The sequence below is a fragment of the Ammodytes marinus genome (genome assembly GCF_949987685.1).
Source record: "Ammodytes marinus genome assembly, chromosome: 24".
In the NCBI taxonomy this organism is placed as follows: domain Eukaryota; kingdom Metazoa; phylum Chordata; class Actinopteri; order Uranoscopiformes; family Ammodytidae; genus Ammodytes; species Ammodytes marinus.
In genome coordinates this window covers 11,414,803-11,438,024 of record NC_137228.1, presented here as the reverse complement: position 1 = coordinate 11,438,024, position 23,222 = coordinate 11,414,803, and the positions used below count along the sequence as shown (strand labels likewise).

Here is a 23,222-nt window from a genome sequence, read left to right as displayed (position 1 = left end):
ATAGCTCTTATGTAATATTTTTGTGTATGTGTGTGCGCCTTTGGCATGCATCATAATTTCTTGTTATTAAGGCTGCCTGTACAGAGAAGGCGTTTTAAGTATTGGGGGAAATGTGCCATTTGTGCTTAAACGAGGACTTCATAAGTACAATAATCTGGTTGTAGGGGAAAAGTAAATAAGCCGTTATTACTCGGATGGCAATTCACTTGGAAAATAACATTATATTTGAACAGCTTTTGCAATGAATTTGAAGAACCTGTTACACACTGTACTCATCAAATACCATTTAAATAAAGGTTATAATCATAAACCTTAACTTTTCTTATTTATCTAGTTCAACGTGTCATGTTTCCACTATATTAGATACTTAAAGGTGCTACAAGGAACTTTTAAATATTTCTGAAACAGCCTAATTTTTCCTCTGATGATCATAAATGACATGTAACAGCAAGGCAGTTCCATGGCAATACAAGCTGTCTTTATACTTTAATCACAAAAATCAGTGTAGTAACACACACACACACAAACACACACACACACACACACACACACACAGAATAAAAGGTACACGTAAACCCAATGTGCACATGCACACATACTATATAAAAATACCATTTGTAACAGAGTGCGGCTGTGAGATGAGACTGGGAATATAAACAGCCTGGTTTTCCCTGTGATCAAACCACTTATGTGAAAGGTTTATTCGCTTGTGTCTATTTCATGTGTAAATTCCCATGTTGAAATGCAGAGCGAGTTTAGTTTTTTTTTTGCGAGTGCACGCTATCTATCAAACTTACGGTAAATCTCCAGCACTACTGAGGCCTCCTCGGTGTGTCCGCTGGCGTCGGTTGCCTGGCAGCGGTAGATGCCGGCGTCCTCTATGATGGCGTTGTAAATGATGAGGCGGGAGCGCGACGTCTCGGTGTGCAGTGCCATCCGCTTAGAGGGCACGATGCGCTCGCCCTGAGGGCTGTACCACTCCAGCCGCGTGGGCTCGCCAATAGCTAGGGGGCAAGGTCAGACAGACAAGAGGTACAAAAGTGATTAGAATGAGTGCATTGTGGTGAGTGCATTTTTCAGCTGGCCCAGGCAAGATGGTATCACAATTTAGTCTTTACTTTTAATACTTAGCATTCATTGCTTAGGCACACACACTAAACACACACACGCAGGCACACACACACACACTTTACATTTATTCCTTAAGAAATAAATGGTTTCCTTGTTTCCTCCCACCTGGGATCTATTCAGTTATATCAAATATGATATTGCAGAAAGCAATGTAGGCCTACTCTTTTATCGCTTGTTTTCCTCTTCTTGACCCACAACAGTTTTTATACATTTCACAAATTGGACCAATCAGTTAAACCTCACCTTACAGTCCCATTAATATTTGAGAAATACTGTGTTCCCCATGAGTAACATTCACTTGGCAATCTTTTATCTTGAAGTCAGTCAGCCTGAGAGATGCTCAGCCTGCAGCAGTTTGATACCAGCTGGATGGTTTCCCTGCTCTGTGTATGCAGCCAATGACACGTACTGTTTCACATAGCTTTTTGTTTCCTTTACCAAGAACTTTATAGAAAGTAAAGTTCTTCTAACTGCAAAAGGGTGTATAAGGCTGGCCAATCAACACACCTGTAACAAACGCACTGCCTACGGCGTACTTGGTGATGCCCTTGGGTTCAAGATTGCACTCTTTGATTACGTTGTATGCTTGGACCCCTGTTTACATGCTTGTCAGTAAATACATTTTTGTCATTTGGATCGACAAACATATCAAACTTGAAAAACTTAGGGAAGAAATGGACAAATGTCTTTGAGGAATAATGTGATGATAATAATTAGTATGCAATGCATTTAGCATACAAACAGTCCTATTTCCCTGATGAATTTGACTAATGTTTAACATGTCAGTGCTATAGCGTTTCCGCTGGCTTTGGTTGGCTGAACAGCTGAGGATCATCCAACGTTGTTGTTGGAACTTGTCGAGGGAACAGACGGCCTGAAATTATATGATTATGTCATAATCTTGGATTTACATAGCTAATAAGTCTGTAAAGGAATGAGGACATATGTAGGCTGTAAATTCCACCCTCATTTCCAGGATTATGTGCACACACGTGCACACTCACACACACCTCTTAACAGAGAACAGGCCTGATCAAAAGCTACGTTGAACCTTGGCGTCCATATGTAGCCTGTGAAAAGTGAGCCTGCAAATCTTGCTCATAAAAGTGTCCTATTAAAAAAAATTAAATAAAAAGTAAAATAGAAGCAATCCAAGCTTGTGACACGTGCCGTGGTTTATGAAAATGGCCGTAGCCAGTGGCAAGACATAATCCCAGAGAGAGAGAGAGAGAGAGAGAGAGAGAGAGAGAGAGAGAGAGAGAGAGAGAGAGATGGCAGGATGTAGGCAGTTTGAATGCTCTCTTTGCCCTTCAGTAACTATCGGCAACATGGCCCTGAGCTGAGCTTTGAAACCTCCTGCTGCTAACTCCTCCTCCCAACAACCATCACATCCATGGCGTCTGCTACTTTTTAGTTTTAAAGGCACATTTTGCATGAGGCAATCAAACGCAAGTATTGATACAGAATACATCTGCCTCTCATTTCCTTACCACCTCAGTCTTAATGTTCATGTGGGCACTTGTGGTGAGATAAGTGTCTAGCATTGCTACAGGCGTCTACTTATACCTGTTAGCATTACGACACTATCACCTCTTAACACTTTACAGTCTGTTGACAGCAGAGACAGCAAAGTATGTTCAAGTTGACGCAGCTAGCGTGTCGTGGTGACAAGGCCATTTTGCTTCACAGATGATCGGAGCAGACAAGGAGTGTGTAGCACGCTCATTGCTGCCCTGCCTCCCTGTGTGTGTGAAGAGTTCCCAGGATATTTCCTCTTCAAAACAACTCTTAAAATCTGCATAAGCTCTGGCGTTATGACTTCCTTCTTGGCACGACGGACTTCCTTTTGAAGGCAGAGCGATAAAAACAATAATGATCACTTTTTTTCTGAAAGGTACTAAGAATATGTCTACGCAAGCAAGCACGCTGACTGATGGCCGACTCCCGTGACCCCGACAGCTCCTCTCTGGTTGGGATTCATTTTGGATTGCACAGAAAACTTAAATAAGAGCGAGTAAGCGATAAAGCTTTATGTGTGGAAGGTGTTTCAGACAATGTTTATGATCGTGCTGAGCAGCAGTGAGGGAGCAATATAAAAAGCATGCTGAAATATTGAAGCGATTTCAAGCCTCCAGATCATTGACTAGACGTGACCCCCGTGGCGCAAAAAAAATTAGCCAAGCGCGAGCCGAAACACTTCTTATGTCCCCAAGGCGGCTGGCACCGGAGCCTTGGTAGTAATTGACTTGGGTCTCCTGGGGGTAAGTCGATAGCAGTAGAGAAACAAGAGCTGAACTACAAAAGGCACCAGGCAGAGTGTTAAGCTTGACATTTGATGTCAAAATCATCGCCTACATATTTGTCTTGGTTTCTTGCCAATGGGTAAACGAGCTTCTACTGGGAAAATGTCTAGTTAGAATTAAAAATCACACAAAAACATGATAGCAGTTGGATCTTGTTTGACTAAGACTTTTCAGCTTTTGAGATTTAGGCTGACTTAGCTGCCTGTGTTTTTATATTACAGACAGGCAGAATAACTGGTCCTGGCTGTCGGCCATTTAAGTCAGAGAGGGGAGTTTTAACACACACACCTGAACAGCAGTTTTTCACTATCCTTATTTGTCATGCCATAAACTCAAATTCATTTTACCCCAGCCAGAGGACCATTTTACATCAGAAACAGCTCTTAACCTGTAGTTTTTTGATTAAACACAAAGGTTTTATCGTGATGTGCTTGTTATTCTATGATTTACCCTTGTTGGTAGGTTTTTGCTGACACCTGGCAAAATCAAAACATATGTATTAAAGACTTTGAATGTCTACTAATGAGACATTTTAAGTATGAATGGGAAAAAATCTAACAAATGCAGACGCTTACATTCATTACAGACAGTTCGCCAGGTGTCACTGTCTGATTAGTCTGGTGAGTTTGAAAATGATATGTATCATCAGATGTCTACCCAGAGGAGCACCTATGTGGACCTGGGATGGACGCATGGCTGGGGTTGCAATTGAAATCCCCCTGCATTGATAAACGTACAAGTTTAAAGGCTTATTATAAAGGAAGTGATTATATGACTATAACAGGGGACAGTAATATCCATTCACTGTTGCAGCAAGGGTCATTAAGTAAACAGGAAAACTATTTCAAGCATAGCTATCCACTGTGCTTTTCGGACAAAAAAGTCGACAAAACGAAGCAACAAAAAAGAATGGTGTCTATCCACATGGAGAGCACTGAAGCTTATTTGGAGGCTTTTCCAACATAATATACATAATGCATGTGATAGTATTCCTTACTGCTATAATATTGTAACCACACTCCTGCAGCAGCAAACACTATAGATAAAACTTAAGGTCAGATGTATCAGTCTTTCTATACATACAAAAAAAGATCACTAAGTGCATCCATGTGAAATGTATTCTGTAGCCTTGCACAAGAACAATCTCAGATAACTCAACATGTGGGGGAGACACATTATGCTTTTACTTTAGATACTGTGTGCCCTTGACCTTTCCAGCAGGTATGATGGAACCAAACAAACAAGGAACCAATCCACTCGGTGCACGGTGACACAAACACAAACGCATCTTTTCTCTGTCCCCCTCTCACAGACCACTTAGAGCCCAAACATTTTTGTAAAGACAATGTATCACGCTCCTCTGCTGCTCAGATCATCAGTTTTTCTCAGTTTTCCTTTCCAATACCTTTGCTTTTTCAAATCTTCACAGCAAAAAAAGGCATTATAAAAAAAGAAGGTAACACTTTATAATAACTATCCGTTGTAACTCGTTAATAGATCATTAGTAAACTCTTAATTAATGATTATTAATGATTTGTTAAGTGTTTGTTAGCAGTTTGTTAAGGATTTATAACAATGGTAGATAGTTAATAGCTTAATAATTGAATCAGTTCATCTGGGAGGTAATCCGAGATTAACTGATCACGTCACGTTCAAGTCCATGGCATGCACAGTGTGTATTGAGTTTATTTAAAAATATTTGAAAATGGGTCTGCCCTCAGTTGCCCATGCACTGTGTATAGTCTATAGCCTATTTCAGCCTCGTCGGTATCTCGGATTACCTCCCAGATGAACTGATTCAATTATTAAGCTATTAACTATCTACCATTGTTATAAATCCTTAACAAACTGCTAACAAACACTTAACAAATCATTAATAATCATTAATTAAGAGTTTACTAATGATCTATTAACGAGTTACAACGGATAGTTATTATAAAGTGTTACCAAAAAGAAAGACTCAACAGCGCAGGGTCAGCCAAAGTAGAGGGCCCTTGGAGCAGTTTCAGGGTTAAGTGCCTTGCTCAAGGACACAATGGTAAAGATGTTGGTTACTGTAGATGTAATACCAGCCACCACTAGTTTTATAACCTCCTGTCCGGCGTCGGGGATTGAACCAGCGACCTCATGGTGACTGGTCAGCCACTTTTCCTCTGTGCCATACTACCATAGAGGACAGGAGTTGTTCTCACCTCAAGCCAACATGAACAACAAGTCTTCAAAGCTTTCGAGGACAAAATCGCACTAGACTCATAATAAAGCTATGCCAGAAATCCCTACTATGTATATTTTAAAGCCCCTGAAAAAAACTATTTCAAACCTTTCAGTATGCTTTATTATGACTTTGAATAGCTGTGACTAAATAAGCAGCAGCCAGAGTTTAAGACGGAAAAAGCTTTCATAGTTAAGAGTGAGTGTAAGAGTTTAACAAAATAACATTAGAAACTTTTTCTCAACCAGCTTCTTAATATTAGCAACATAGTCCTACATGGAGATGCTGCTTTCCCATTACTGTATTTGTAATTAGGATTTTTTTTCAGACCACAAAACAAACTAAACCAAACATACTAGATGCTTTAAAAGAAGGCAAAAAGGTTGTTTGAGTGGCAATTGTTGTGAAATAGCTGAAACAAAATCTTCTTCCTCCGGGGTTTCCATGAAGACCTCCAATGGATGTCATTTTGACCTAAAACACTTTGTTTTGAAAAGCAAGTTGTGCACAGGATAAAAAAAGGTGTTGGCTCCTTTCGCCCTGCTGCCAATTCTTCCAGGCAAACTTTTTGAAACAAGCAAAATCGAAGCAGTGAATTGATTTCACCCGCATTCCATTTTTCTCGCAAGAACTACACATTCACCTACTATCTGTTCCTTTGCTCACAAATTGCCCGAATCCATGAATCAACAATATACAATAGAGCTGCCTTTCCATGCTTTCTGTTACTTTCTTTTTCTTTAATCCATATCAGTGTAGGCCAGTCTTTATTTATATGTTTTCTGGGCTCGCATTCGGCTTCATTGGCCCTGCTTTTAAGCCCACTCCATTTGGCAGAACTGCATGTGAATATGGTAAAAAAAGATGGTAAATGTAGATGGTAAAGGGTAAAAGAAAGCTCCCAATGACACAAACACTTTATCCCACGCACTTTGATGTTGGACTGTGTTTACCTCCCCTCTACAACCCCTTTTTTTGCCTGAAAGCCTTGTTCCATTCTTTTAAGTCGTGTTGTTTTAGCCCTTTCCAACATAACAGCCTCTACCTTTGCCTTTCAATCCATGCCAGTTAAATTCGCTTCACTTCTATTCTTCTCCATCCCTTGTTCTGGGCTTCTTAGCATGTGCTAAACCTCCTCCACGACCCCTCAACACTCCTCCCACTATGTATCTACTCCCCTGTCTGTTAGCACCATACTGAGTAGGGGTTGGCAGGAGAGAAGAGGCAGCCAGCAGGAGGGTGGTGCCTGGGTCTGCCAGAGTGTGTTGCCACCCCCTACCGCGCCACTGGCACCAGCCACCAGGTACTCTGTTGTGTCTAGAGTGCTGATATGAGCTTGACACAGGACAATAGGGAGTAGATACCAGAGGGGAGGTGTGTATCCAGGCACCGCTGGGTCAAAGTGTCACTCACCATATGGATGCTAGTGGATTGTGTTGTTGTGATTGCTGCCATACAAATAACAAGCAAACTTCACCACTACCCATCCATACATTGTGTGTCATTGGAAAATAAACAGATGTTAATACACAGCCTAGAAAAACGGGTATGTAAATAAAGAGTATGTCAACAAAGGGGGGCCATTGTACCTAGCAACACAGCCTTTGACAGAGGCTAGGCTGTGTATTAACACTGTATTTTTCTTTTCAACACACACATTATACGGACAGATAGCGTAATCATCAAGAGATTTTCAATGATTTTGCGAAAAAAGTGATTTTGACAACGTATTCTTCAGAATGGCTGACTCCTGACACCTTTAACATAGCCAAAACAAACATTTGAATAGAGCACACGCATACAAGAACCAGCGCATACCATCCATACCTGTGCAGATGAAGAACTTGGACTCTCCAACGCTCAACTCCACTTTGTTCAGGGATATGGACACCTGCATGGCAGCTGGAGAAGAGAAAGGAAGAAAAAGAGGGAAATGGATTAGTTATAACAGTCTTAAGAATAGGAAAACACAGTCGGCCTCACTGGCTGAGTGGAGATACACAACGATGCATAAATCGCCTTTAAAAAGCCCCAGCTTCTTTTGCATCGACGCTTATTTCCTTTCTTTGTACCAGATTTTTATCTTGAGGACCATTTTCCTATTGTATGGCATTATTTATGTGAAAAGGCATTGTGCGTATTACATGAACTATCCTCTTATATAAACAGGCTTATTCAGAATATCCCGCGTTCGTAGCAAGGACACATTATCCCTGCTGAAAACAACCGTTTATATCATTAAAAAAAATAACAGCCCTTAAAGTTATTGCTAAACAGAACAACTGAGCTATTTCTCCGTACAAAAGATTCATTCTAGAACATGGGTATATGTGACAAGTCTGTCCAGTCTCACAATGAATGGAATCCATTCAGCCCTGAAGAAATGCTATTTGCAGTCGACGCACTTAACAATGGAAAATGCATTGGACAACAGTGGAGTGCAGTTCCATAAGTCCAAATGGATATTTTTCCTTCGATGATAAGCAAAAAACATGCAATACAAGGTTCTCTTTACATCTTCAACAGAAAAGTAAGAGCCTACCACATTCTAGTATAGAAAGGAGCTAACCGGACAAAAAAAATGCTATTGGAAGACATCCATTCTACCTAAAGGTGCTTGTCAAGCTACAATCAAAGAGTGTTTTGTCTGTGCTGCCTTGTAAGTGTCACCATATTGTTACACAATGGGGGGGCTCCGGGGGAAAGTTGTGTAAGGCTGAGGTGGGAGAGAGTGAGAGGTAGTTTGCTGAATAAGTGTCGACACAATCTCCTATAACTTGACTGTGTCAGACTGGAGAGAGAGATAGAAAGACAGGCGGGAGGGAGGTGGTTGTAGCTACTAAGAGAATCAGACAAAGACAAGTGGGGGAAAAAAAGAGTGTTTGAATGGCAGCGGATCAAAGCCAGACAGAGTGGAGTGTGTGTGTGTGTGTGTGTCTAGATGTCTAATGTGATGAGTAATGATTGGCAAACTCAGCTGGGGAGAGGGTCATTTTTAGGCCGGGTGCCTCTCTCTCTCGACACAGCGGCAGTCTCACCGCAGCACAGTAGAGCGAGCCAAAGATATTTGACGAGGCTGTCATATCTAGGGCTCCTCATTTCTAGTATAGTTAGGCTCAAACTCTAACCGCACGCACACACACACCCACACCCACACACACTGTATAATAATCTAATGGGTGTTAATTCTCTCTACAACGCCGGAAACTTAACAGTGGAGCTGAGGGCGCCAGTCAATAATTGAAGGGAAATGATGAAATGATTATTATTCGGCTTCTCGGGGGGGGGGAGACGTCTGCAACTAGGATCAGCAGTACACTGAAGCTGCAGCTCTTATCACTGGGAGCCATCTGTTATGAACTGATACGGCCTATAGATGGCAGTAGAGGGGCACTGCCACCGTTGGCCTGAGGAGCCTTCGTGATGAGATTGAGAGGTTGCCTCATTAGTGCATATGCCCATTTTAGGCTCAGGGTACTGTAGGTCACATTTATGTCTTCACACATCAACACATATAAAAGCCACACACATTGAAACAATACAATACATGAATAAGTGAAAGTCTTTTTTTTTGTGCAATAAATCAATTTACTGTTTTGTATTAAGAGTAAGTGAAATAACACTGCTATTAAGGAGCAAGGTTACAATGTTTTCTACACAGGTGGTACTGGAGCCCCTTCAACATCTGCAATTACTGAGCAGCTCCTTGGCTTAGTGCAATGCATTGTGGGTGAATAATAACCTTTAACGGCACCTGCAAAATCAAGTTTTGAGTCCATTACATTTCTTTACACCATATTTTCAAAGCCTGCTTATAATTAATATAGAAAATGGAAGTGAAAAATAGCTACTGCCTATACGCATACACACACATGCAGTGTTCCAATTGAATGCAAATACTGTTCCGCTGTTGATTAATCATGTCTTTTTAACCCCGCTGACCCTTTCCGCACTGCCTGCCCCTGACTTAAGGCAGATTCCAATCGGCGCTTGGAGAAGTTTAACGGTTATCAATTATTAATTGATCCCGGTCTGTACACGCTGTATGTGATAGATCACACAATATGTTGCTCACAAAAAGCCAGCGGGCAAAAAAGAAAAATGGCCTGGGCGAAAACCGTGCCTGTGGTAATCATATAATTAAGCTCAACCTGGGAAATAGAACTGTTCACTTGGCATATTTTGAGCTGAAATAAACTCTAAGGCGCCCACAGCAAAAAAAAACAAAAAAAAAAACACATTGACATTTTAATGAGAATGTTGAATTGCTTTTGAAATATGACACGGGAGAATTTGTTTGTTCAACACTGGCTGGCCTGGTGCGGGACACACACAGAGACATGCTAATTACATCAATTTTCAAGAAATGGAATGTTTTCCTGCGTTCACCTGCTTATTACAGAGCAGTGGGTCAATATGTTATGAGCCCGGTAGCAATTATCAACTCCAATTATTAGCTCCTCCGAGAAAGCCAAGAGACAAGCAAAATAAGATAACAGACCAAAAGCATTGATTGCCATTTGTAATGTGTTGGAGATGGTCGATACCACACATGACTTGCCACAAACAAGACAGAGACTTAAATAATACCAGCATCAATAATGAGATTGCAATAGAAACCTTACAGAGGCACGAGTCCATCACAAAAGCAGAATCAAAAGAGGAATAGTCTCACCACTTTGACTTACTAGGATTGTGGGGAAAGACATTTGAGCCCCCATTGTTCCCCAAAACTTTTTATGTACATATTTAACAGCTTTAATCAAGCCAATGTAACTTAAAGAGAGGATTAAAACCCCATTTTTTTCTTTAAAGCTAAATCATATGAGTTTAACGCTGCCTAGCTCAAGTCAATCCACTCAGGGCTTTACCTGCTGAAGCCTAACACGCTCTGGTATGACAGGTAGCTGCCAATATTAATATGATTTTGCAAACTTTAGATACTGCTGTGTGTGACTACATTATTGCGACCGTTAGATTACTTTTCGACTCTTTCACTCTTATTTACCAGTATCTTATGTTGGCGAACTTTAGCAAATGGTAGCAAATGTAAGGTATTTGATACTGTATATCTGTCATAACTGAAAAGGGTCTTTGACTTAAAGGTGCACTATGTAACTTTGGGTGTGTCAGAGAAGTGAACATTTTCTAAGGTATATTCTCATAACTGAATAAACAAACTTTCCTCTAAGGAAAATTGGATCCCTGAAACACCGTTTGAAGTTAGAAAGCTTCCAGAAAAGTTATTGTTTCACTGTTGTTGGGAGAGTTACTTCAATACGAATTACATATAGAGAAAATCTGTTTTGTAAACTAACTAGAGGCTCTGCCCCCTCCCTTGAAACTGCATAGTCTTCCCAACTTGGACCACTTTTACAATACCTTTTATTTGCTTTTGTCACTTATGGCTAACAGGGCTTGTTTGTTTGAATTAATTGTTAGCTTACACAAGGTTTAACAGTTTTTCATGACTATCTTATTATGTTTGGCAACATTGGATTACTGTCGATCTGATGTACACATTTAAACATTTAAAGTTGCTTCATGCTGCTTTAACTGTTGAAAAGTCACCAGTTTTAAAATGCTAGTAACAATGCAAAATCACTTCATTCCTCAAAATGGAGGTCATTAGGGTCAATAGTGGTCAGTGTGCCAATCTTGCCGGCAGCAAAGTCAGTGTGACTCAATCTAGGCATCCTTAACGCAGCGCTGCACAGTTAGCATCAGGCTAAATCCAACGTTTTGAATTACAGAGTGGTGAGTGTGCCAATGTCCAATCATCTGGCAGGGTGAGAAGGATGTGATTCTGTAAACTTGTAAAGATAAAAATAAAAGCGCAATTAAAGCCACGGCCAAATAAAACACACCGTAGACAAGGCGCCTTTCTGTGTTACTACATGTAGTAGTAGGAGTGCATGGGTGTGTATGTGTAATGTATATCTCTCTCTCTGTGGTGGTGGAAGGCTGTGAGTGTTTGTCTGTATGCAAGTGTGTAAATGTACTAAGCACACAGAGTAGACAGGCCTTTGGGCAAAAATAAATAAATAAAAATGCTTTGTTTTAATGGTCTGTGATTTTGCGGAGGAGTTGAAGGGAGTTCTTCCCTTGTTCCACAGAGACAGAGAGGGAGACAAAGACAAGAGGTAAAATAGTAGGTAAAGCGAGAGCAAAAGAAGGAAGGAGATGAAATACTAATTACTGTACTACGTTTTTGTATTCAACCAAACCTGTGTGTCTTATGCATTAATTCAAAGATGTTGGCAAAAGGCAGGGACAATTATTTCGAGGGAGGAATTAGCTTCGGAAACACTAAAGAGTCAGCATTCTTTAAAGCTGCAAAGTCTCTCAGGTGAGCAGGGGCATAAGTTAACCTACTTAGGGATAAAGCCATGTCAGTGATTTCTTTCTTTAATGGAAATTGCAATTTTATTAAATCCTGTGGCATTTTTTCTTTTAGTTTAGGTGATTATTTCTATTTGTGACGACAACAATACAATAACATGAAGTTAATTTGATTTATATAACCCAAAACATGCCTCAAAGGGCGTTATAATCTATAGCATATAATGTCACTGTCTTTTCTTAGAACCTGTATCTGGAAAAGGAAAAACTTCAGGAAAAATCTCTCTCTGCCATGACCAACATGCAACAGAGAATGCTAAAGAGAAGACAGACAAAAAGAATCACCATTCGTTTTAAAATGTATAAATCATTTCCACATGCATTTCCTCTGGTGCAAGCAGGAAGCTTATATTGCGGTATATATATATTCTTGGGAATATGTTGTTGCTACTTTTTCTTATGGAGTCATCTGAAGTTTGTTTTCAAGTGGATCAAAGCAATACCTGTATGTTTGTCCATCTGGGTCCCACTAGTGTCCTTGGCCCTATATATCTGTCTGGCTGCATAACAAGCAGCCTGCTTTCATGCTGGAGAGGAGAGGGCAGGGACAGGAGAGGGAAGCGCCGGTTCTGCTCAGCAGACCATATCCAATCGTGGCGACATACAGTATCAGGCCAGTGTGTACAGTCTAAGGCACAACCCACAGCGACGGCCATTATCTACCGTTCTCTCCCGCACACCTTTTTATCTCTGCTTTTGGCTCACCAGCTGCTTTGCGATTTTTTTTTCTCTCTCCTTCCTTTAAGCCTCTTATGCCTCAGACTGTGTTGGACCAAACTCTCGCTATGCATATACCCAAAATCATAAAACCCCAGGCATGCCCAAACACACACACACACACACACACACACACACACACACACACACACACACACACACACACACACACACACACACACACACACACACACACACACACACACACACACACACACACACACACACACACACACACACACAAGTTCAGAAGAACATGCAATTACACAGATGCTTCGTTACAGACAGATGTGAAATTAGTTTGCCAATTCGTTAGCAAAACAAAACTACCAGGTGGCTAAGATGATTCATATGATTGTCTCTTTTATTCTCTTTCCATTTGCAGATAACAAAAGAAATCCACTAATTATGCATCTACATGAATGTATGAGTTGCTACTATTACCCTTTATGCTTTATTAACAAGGCCAATAGTAAATTAAGATATAAAATATGCATACTGTCTGAGGTAATCTGTAGCCTAAGTGCACTTATATGACAATGCATGCTTTTAAATGTTCCTGTTTCATCAAATGCAACTTTTTCATTCTGGAATGTGTGGCTAGTTATACCAGTATATAGGAGAAATGATACAGGCCGCCTTTCTGCCACTCAGTGAATTAAGGTAATGAGCCTTAGGAAGAAGCACATTTTTCTTTAAGACGATCAAAATATTACAAAGTTCCCTCAGACATGTCAGAAGAAAAGTCTTTTTCTCAGAAGGATATAATTAAGTTTTTATTATTAATGTATCCTACAGCAAGGTCACAGAGCCAACATAGTGCAGTTCAACTTTGGAAGAGATGCCTTCAACTGTGTGTTTTCAGGAAACAGTGTTTGTAATTTGTTGGATTGTATTGGGAAAAAAATACAAGTAAATTGGATCTTAGAAGTGTGAACATTTTAATCTTAATGTACTACAGGACATAAAAAGTTGCACTGAAGACACTTCTGGCCTGTCTAAGTTGCATCCAGCAGAAAGCAGTAAGAAGAAACCAAGTACAAGTGTTTGAGATCCTCTAGACTTAAACCATTAAAGGACAAAAAAAAATTAAAAAAAATGTCTTAAAGTAGCTACCTTGATCTCTGGTGAGAGATTCTCCTGAAGCAACTTTCTCTCTTTTTCATACACATTTCAAGGAAGGGACCTTGAGGCTCTTTAATGACATGTATTACATTACATTTGTTGTGGTTCCCCAATGTTTTACACTTGAAGAACTACTCAAGCCCTCTTGGGTGCAGTTTTCCAAATGAAAATAAAGGTTGGCTTGTAGCATTACTGGTGATCATGGCAACACATAGCCGATGTATGTCTGAAGGGTTAACCAGAGAGATAGCTGATGTGAGACATTAGATGTTATCAAGTTGTTATGACATCAATCTGAGAAGATGTAGGAACATAGCAGTATTATTTCCAAGGGACCATTATGTCCACACATCTAACAATAAAGCTGTTTGAAAGCCAGTCAGACAATTGAGGCTGTCAGAGGGCAGATGAATTGCCAGAAGAGGAAAAAGCTCCAAATAGCAATGCAATCATTGGCTATGATAGAAAAAAAGGGGGGTTAACGGCCAAGGCCCCAATCCTGGTTTTCAATTTCTACCCTGCAATCAGAGCTCTGAGATGTCAAAGGTGTTGTAATGTGCAGCAAACTATTTACAGAATAGCATCTCGGTGTGCAAGAGGAAAACACACTAGATGGAAACATGCAAAGTTTGGATTACAGACGCTCTGACAAACATAGACTCCAGGTGACCTGGGTATTGCCTCGTAACATCGGTCTTCTTTATCCACCATTGCAGTAGTGATTTATGTCCCAGATTGCACACAGACTGGAGCCTCACACTGTGATGGAGTAAATCCCATTTGCTTGGATACTGTGTTTGTATTTATGGAAGCCTGAGAAGAAATGGTGCCTGCAAACACAGGTGCAAGATAACATCCGCATCCTCATTCCCTTTTCCAAAACAGGATGATTCCCCAATGGATATTATACTGTAGCTTTAACCATTTCTTTGGTGTTTCTTCTTCTATCTGCACGTCTAAGTCCTGTGTCTAATCTATTCGTCTATTTTTCCTCATATCTGCGTCACCTTATGATGTCCACCCATTTATCCCTTCTTTCTGCATATGGAGAAAATCAGCTAGAGTGGTTTTCTGCATATGCCAACATCAGCAAACATCTGAGGAGAGTCTATAATGATTTGAGGAATGCCACTCAGACAGAATGATTTGCTTCACGCTGCCCTTTATTTGACTTCAATTATTTGCCGCAAAGCACCTCTCTCTCTCTCTCTCTCCCTCTCTCTCTCCCTCTCTCTCTCAGGGGTGGGCACAATAGTCATACCTTACCAAGATGTGCAAATTGAAAAGGAATATGTCTCTTCTTAGAGTGATGAAAGTGATCCTATCAACTTGAGTCGCAGTAATTCCACTCTCATCTTTAAATACTTCTCCAAAGAACAACGCGGAGCGAGACGATTTGTTCTTCATCCAAATCAACGTGTCCATCCATCACCTAGCCAGGCTATGTCCTCTGCCAATTTGAATGACGTGTTGATTAGTTGTAAGCTTGTAACTTGAATAGAAAGAGATGAGCAGCATTGACAGTGTTAATGAGTCACTTTAGCTGCTCCGTTCCCAAGGATTATGGCAGTTTCTTCCATGTATTAATAAGGTCATCCATCAAGACGAAAAGGTTCCCGTCAAATAATTATGGTAATAAAGCCAATTAAAATGGCCGTCCGTTTTTCTGAATTCAGACAAGCCAATTAAATATATATTAATGAGAGGCTGTAGGGAGAGCCTAAACATTTTAAAGGGATAGGCTAATGTCATCTGCATACATGGTGACCATGGCCCAACAAACTTCACTCTCAATGTATCACCTTGTTATCAGCAATTACAGCTGTATTTCTCAGCATGTTCTGCAAATAGTTAGGGAATGCATTAATCACCAGTATAATAGTCTAGAGCAGACGTAGGTAGAGTCTGAGTGTTTTTTCTTTGTAGAGAAATTTGTCTCAAGCGGGGGGGTGGGCGAGACACTTACTCATGATGATTCCTGTATGAATATAAAGCTTCCGCACGTTCAAACAAACATTATTGATATTGTCAATGGGCCAGCCTAGCCCTCCATGAGCACGCTGAGATGGGCCAAACCAAACCACTGATGGGAGGCTTTCCGCTTCAGTGGGAGGAGGTGACTCAATTCAGTTCGGCAAAGACTGATTCACTAATAAAAGCTAAAGGCCTTGGAGGCAGTGGCTGATTTCCAGGCAGTGCTGAGAGAAGTCCTGTAGGTTGCAGGAGAGTGAAGATCCAACATTTGTGAGAAGCAGACAAATGAGTCATGCAGTGTGTTTACAAAACTCAACATAAAAGGACCCACCGACATGAATAATCATTATTTCAACATCATGGAGAAAATCTTCCATAATACACTAGTGTCATATATTTGAAGATGGCAGCTTCAGGCCACACATTCAAAATAAGCAAAATGCAAAAGAGACTGATTGTCTGTATGTCACTAGGCATAGCAGCCTCAAACACTAAGAATTATTTTGGGCTAGTGTCAGAAAGAGTCTGCAACTGAAGGTATGTAGGCGTGCTGCCCGTCAGAGTTAGTAAAACATGGCAAGAAGAAGGTTTCCTGTTGATGCCACTCTTCTCTGTGTCTCTTCACTCTCCCACTCTAAGAAGGCAAACACAAATAGAAGTTATCCATTTCTGTGTTGGGCTTTTCTCCTTCTCCTGCCTTTTGTGGAAATGATACCATTTATAAACGTTCATAGCAAAATACAATTATGATTGCGGTTAACAGGTGTTAGCTTGTCACTGCAAAATAGCATCATGTGATGCAGAAAGGACAAGAATGGTTTAGGCGATTGTGAAGAATATAATCCAGTGGTTACTGCGGATGGCATACTAGTTGCTAGCAGGGTCTGCTAAACTAGCAGACGCGTGTCCGTACTTTCCCCCCCAGTGACTATAACTGCATCTGTAGTGACAGACTGTACCCTTCCAGCCTATAAGGGCACTGAATTCAGACTCATTTTTATGGGACAAAGGGTTAGGAGCAGATGACTGGAGCGTGATTTTTCCCCCAGAACACTTTTCGCTACATTTTCCTTCTTGCACTTACACAAAACTTTTAGTCCCAGCCATTCAGACTCAAATGTTCCCAGTGCTCAAACAGACTTCAGCAAGATTTACAATTCTGCTGTCTAGCATCAGATACACAACTGTGTTTTATCCCCAGCTGAACGCTACTCTCTGTTTCTTGAGCAGAGACTGTTATTTGGTCTCAGCTGGCTAGTCACACTCACTTTGACAATATGCAATTCTGCCAGTCCACTCAGACAGTACAATTGTACATTCTCAAAAAAGATTTGACTGTTTTGCCACATTAAACATAAAAAAACTACTTGCAAACAAAAGAAAGCAACATCAGAGGCAAATGTGAAATATGTGCAATGTATGCAAAGGACATCCAAGCAATTTGACACTGTTAGAAGCCACACCTTTCACTTTGAATCCAGATTCAGATAAACCTGCTTGTGCAAAGCATCAAAACCGATCACTGAGGTGTGGCTGTCTGCTACGCATTTAAGGCCGGCCCCTCTTAATTCTCATTCCATGCATGCGGGGAATGAGGGAAGAAACATGTTTTTGTCTGTGTCGAAGCGATCGTTGCCGCTGGGATTGAAATGGCACGGCGGTGGGCTGATTATTCTCCTGCCACACCCTGCCAGTGGCTGTGACATGGCCATTATCTCAGGCCCCAGGATTAATTCAGTCACAAAGGAGAGGTCAGTGGCTCCTGGCAGGCCTGAGAGAGACAAGACTCTGGGGATTATGCAAGGGGGAGTGGGGCAAGGCACACACGTCCTCTTCCGGTCTCCTTGCATTGAAATTCAAAAGGTTTAGGGTCAACAGTCTCCCCTAATTGAGAGGCTGCATCCCACGAGAATACCGGTGCAGACCGTTAAAGCCTCAATTCCCTGCTAAAAGGAATTCTCTGCGCTGTAAACCGAATTACACTCATTTTCTGAATTATTTTGCTGAACGGGGACACCGCTGTGTGCTCAATTTAAGTATGAATGGGATTTCGGTTTCTAAATCCCAATTACCTTGAACCGCCAATGAATACGCAGCAAGAATGAGGCAGGATTTGATGCGTTTATGTAATGAGTCTTCCTGCTGTATGCGTTTGAATTGAGTTATATTAAAATTTCATACAGCTCATTGGGCTGGAAAAAATACAATGTATAGCATGATATATACAGTACATTTGGATTAAATTATTCTAATTTTACATTCATAAATACACCAATCGAGTACAATGTGAATTTGTTCTAGACAGATAAAGGCTTTTAATGAGGATGATTTTTATTAGGTTTGTTAGATTAAACATAGAAAAGAAAACCCGAGCTAATGACATTCACTTCTCTGATCTCGAGATCACTGCTTCAAAGGCTCAAGCTGTATTATTCACTTTCCAGCTTGTGCAATTCCTCCCACTCCGGTACACTTTGGTATTTCTATTTCCCCTTCTACCTATCACACCTAATTTCACTCAAGCCATAGCCTTTCATCTTTGCCTTTTCTTGCTTCATTGTGCAATGAATTGCCTGTTCACCTTTTCTGATTTCACTCGGATATCATGGCTGCCTGTTGCTCACACTCCTGTCTCTTTCTCTCTTTCTTTCTCTCTCTCTTTCTCTCTCTCTCTCTGACATATTCGTGGTTGTCCATGCGACGCTCCTGACAGAAGCTGCCACCAACTGTCACCCTCGCCTGGCCAACTGGGAATTTAGGTTGCCAGGGCCGGGCACCATTGAGTCAAATCACGCCAGTATGAATATTACTCAAAACTTTCTCTCCCGCTCTTCTTACCGATCCCCTCCGGCGCCAGTTGCACATTGTTTTTTACATCGGGGATCGAGACCAGTCAACAGGCATTGGCATCATTTTGCAAACAACACAAACATTTTGAAACAATTCAATTATTAATCAACACCTAGCTCCTCTATGACTGTTTCCTTTTGTCTTGTTTTTTCTTTAAAGTTTCAGACAAAATCCCTACCTTCATGATCAAAAGGTAAAAGACGAACCAACATCAGACAGGACTAATAGTCTATAGTTATGCTTTGCGAGGATGTGCTTGGCAAAGCGGTACTTCAAGCTAAATGCTCACATCAGCGCTGCGTGCTACCATGCAGGCAGTGCATGCACAAGGTTTTTTTTCCTCCAGGTTCACTATCTCAGTTTAGACTCTCATACATCACATTTTATTTTTTAATTGATAGTTGCCTGAACGTTGAGTTACTTCATCTTCAAGGGAAGTTGAATATCTGAAGCAAATACAATGACAATTTATCCAACAGTAATCCAAATAATTTAGTCGGAAACACAAAAGTCAAATTCATGGTTCCACTGCAAGGAAAGTCAAGGGAATAGCCAAGGTCACTAGGATTCATCCAGTTGGGAGTGAGAATGTCCCAGAATGTCGCTAGCCTGGTTACGCAGTAATCTCTGGACAAAATACGTATACAACAACAACAACAAAAAATCCTCACTCTCTCCCGACCTTTATTGGGGACTGTTGGAAGGAATCCATTACGATAATGGATAATTTACAACCACCAATGAAAAATGCTCATATGACTGTAGTGACTTTGAAGAGCGCCATAAATCAGGTCCGTGCAAGCTGGCATACTGATCACAGAAATGCTCTTGGACCTCACAGTATATTTTTTAAAAGGCCACAGTGAGAACCTTTAGATTGGCTTTTATTAAAGTCAAAGGAAGTTTTCCTAGACATGTATGTCTCTTCATCCCTTCTATATTGCTATTCAGACGTGACGAGTGCCTTGAAATATCTTACAACTAAACACCAATATTATATATGTGACAACATCAGGGATGCATATAATGGAAGGCATGTGAGCTATATTTGAGTGAATGCCTGTTATCACACATTCATTTCAATTGGGGTGTTTTGAGATGATTATTGGCCCAATCTCCGGTCAGCTATACTTTAATGGGTTGCCATGGGAGACTGGCTTCTCCTGTGGTGTGGCTGAAAGGTCAATCGTCTATCAGTCTGACGCTGTATCTTTGGAAAATAAATAAAGATTGGTCAGGCTTTGATGAATGATGAATGGGGAATATGTTGCAAATGAATGAAGGAAACTTATTGACTGGTGTTCATAAATCTTGGATGAATTGGATGGATGCATGGATAAGACAGTCAAGCCGGAATCTCTCTGGGCATTATAGCTGTCACATACTCTTGAATAGGTGACACTTGTAATTGCTAGTTTGACGGATGACTTCATGTGCGTGAAGGTACAGTTCATGTGTGCAGAATTAATGTTTCAAATAGTGGCGTGTGGCACTCAGTATCGTGGTAAGCACATTAAAGAAGAATCTGTCACTGAGCACACACAGGCTCACACCCATCCCTCCCAGTTGATGGATGATAGCGGAGGAGTGTACCAGCATACATAGGCTGAGCTCTGCATGGTGTTCAATTTAAACTGTCAGGAACATGCACTCGACGCTCTCCCCTGAGATAAAAAGGTTTAGGCAAACAAATCAATATGCAAGGAGGCATAAGCATTCTTCTAAAACTCACATTTCCCCCGCACTAAAACACACACTTTATGATTCACATTTACACTACAAGGGCTGATCTGAATCGCAAGCACACATACATATCATTCACAAGACAATCTATGCAGCAATATCACATCACTTTCACACATACTGTCTTACATAAACTCACACATATTAAGGGCATGGCGACAGTATATGACATTCAGGAAGATGGCTATGCATACTTGCACTCATAGGCACATCAAGTACACCACTGTGAGTATCCCTGGACTTGGATAATTGTCGCCGCTGTTACTCAAAAGACAACATATCTCCCAGCTTTAGAATTAGCATATTCATTATTCAACTGGGGAGCAGCTGGCTAATTGGCAAATGAAATGCTTTCAATAATGTTCACGAGAAGCAGAATTTAATTAAACTGAATCTGGGGAAAAAATAACAAAAAGGAAATGAATATGAATGGGCATGTGGAGGGTGGGGGGGGGGAAATGTATAACTTTTTTGGGACATGAACAAAGTGACAGACTATGTCACAAGCTCTGCCATGGCGCAGATGTTACCAATTTGGGCTGTGCTTGTGTGCAAATAAAATGCTTCACAGTCAACAGAAAATGCATCAAAACTCGGTGACGATTACCGCAATTTCTCATCCAGCGCTGGCAAAGGTACTCTAGTTTTAATGGACTCCCAAATCCAACTGTCTCATGTCAGCTTTCTAAATCAGAAAAGAAGGAGGAGTGGGGACGGCTTGTGCTCGTAAAAATGCCCCATCTCTTCTCCACTTATTCCAGTTAATGACACACACACACACACACACACACACACACACACACACACACACACACACACACACACACACACACACACACACACACACACACACACACACACACACACACACACACACACACACACACACACACAGACAGACAGACATTAAACTTTGATCGGTTCCCGCATTCACTAGTCCCCTGCTTTCCTTAAGCAGAGGACAGTGGCAGGGTTCATTTCGAGATGTGCACCCCATCTGATGGACACTTGGGTGATGAGTCATAAATGGAGGACAAAGTGTTGGAACCAAGCAGACACAGCCTCACTCCAAAATGCTTCACATCCATTTAGGCAATTTCTGCTCCTTGTGATCTGCAACAAAAGGTGACATGTGTGTCAGCAGGCTATAGCGTCATAAGAGTGGCCCGAGAGTGGGAACTGAGCTGCGGGGCATTGGTACAGCAAGGGAGGGGGGTGGGAAGGGGAACTGGATGAAAGCTGGTGGTGGCCGTCACCACACATCAACTGGCAGCCTCGTAAGTGTTTCCCATAAAGGTTCATATAGTTTATCTGTAGTGCAGATGATGAGAAAAACACCGCCAGCAGCAAACCAGCGGTGGCTGCTCCTGCTGCCTCGCATTGTTCCTGTGGTGGCAGACAGCCGGCCATCACAGAAAAATACAAAGCATTGATTTTCCCGTACGCCACACTTGCTTTCTTTTAGGATAAAACTGGAAGCGAACAAATCATCTTTTGCCACTGCTTGATTGTTGATGTGGAGATGTCAATGCCCGAGCGTAGCAGATAGCTAATAGCACGACAAAGAGTGTGGGACCAGTCCATTTAAGTGCCACGGTGAACAACTATGTATTTGCCAAGCACACTTTAATGAAAGCGCTTTTTAGAAGACAATCATAACAAAGTGCTTATTTCCCCGTTTCCCATTCACATGTTATTGTTTTCTGTGACTGGTGGGTGAACGTCGGGTTAGCGGAGCACGACAACCCTTTGTGTTGAGCACTGAGTGGAGGGCTGTTGCCACACAATCACTGGCAAAGGCCCAAACTAACATTTTAGAGACGGAATCCCTGCTGGGTAGGCAGACGATGCAAATAAGTCCCCAGTCTCACAAATGGGTTTGCATGTTTTTTTCCCCCCTCTCCTGCTGTTCTTGATGTTGTTGCTGTTGTTGTTAAAAGCGTTTTGTGGGAGACTTTGCAGGCTCCCACATCTGCGCCACAGTGGCCCGGAGACAATGGGCATCCTGGGCGGCTTCGCAACGCAACGCAACAATTGTTGGAGTCAAGAGAAGGCAGTCTCTTCATTTCTGATTAGCATTGGAAAAGAGCTGCACAATCACTACACTAGCCTGTAGAGGAATCCTAAGAAAGCAGCTATCTGGGAGCTTAGTTCATAACGTATATATCAATGGAGCAATGTGGCTATTTGCATGTGTTGGTTTGTCTGTGTGCAAGAGCAAAAAAGGTCTCTGATGCATCCTTTTAAAAGTTGTGACTTCAGATGCTCTTGGTTGTCAAAACCTCATTGTATTGGCTATTGTTAACAGTGCAGGGGCAAAAATAACTTCGACTATCAATAGAAAAGAGAGTAAAATTTCCCTTTTTCCAGTCATCCATCGTCTCACTTTCTGAGTGTTAATGAGCAGTGGTTTTTGACTGGGTTATCAACAGCACAGTCTGTTTAATTATTCATGCTGAGCCAGTGCTGCTTGCCATTGTTGACTGGAATCCTTCTTCCCGTAGTTTTCTTCTTTTTTTCTGGCTTTTATGAAGTTCTGTTTACATGCAGCCTGGAGGTGTGGTGAATGACAGCTTAAATATAGGAGGGCGTCTGGGCTTGGTAGCATTTTACTGAACGCTTGCTATGCATAAGCGCCTTGATCATAGGGAATGGACGAAGAATTTTAAGTTTGTGAATTTTTAACACAACAAAGTATTGCTCATGTTTGGCATAATGATGTATTGCAGCAGACATATGGTTCAGAACATCAGTGGGAGCAGGTT

At 41.3% G+C, this 23,222-nt stretch overlaps 1 protein-coding gene across 1 annotated transcript in view; it reads right to left on the bottom strand.

Moving 5' to 3' along the window:
- The window catches only part of LOC307269835 (neural cell adhesion molecule 2-like), a gene marked incomplete at its 3' end in the record, with an annotated part of 237,982 nt that overhangs the window by 68,976 nt on the left and 145,784 nt on the right, over positions 1–23,222 (bottom strand). Inside the window, exons 2-3 of the mRNA XM_080052915.1 lie at positions 7,474–7,548; positions 798–1,004 (exon numbers count right to left, since the gene is read on the bottom strand). Of these exons, the coding sequence (XP_079909041.1) occupies positions 798–1,004; positions 7,474–7,548 (282 nt within the window). The remainder of the gene's footprint in view (positions 1–797; positions 1,005–7,473; positions 7,549–23,222) is intronic.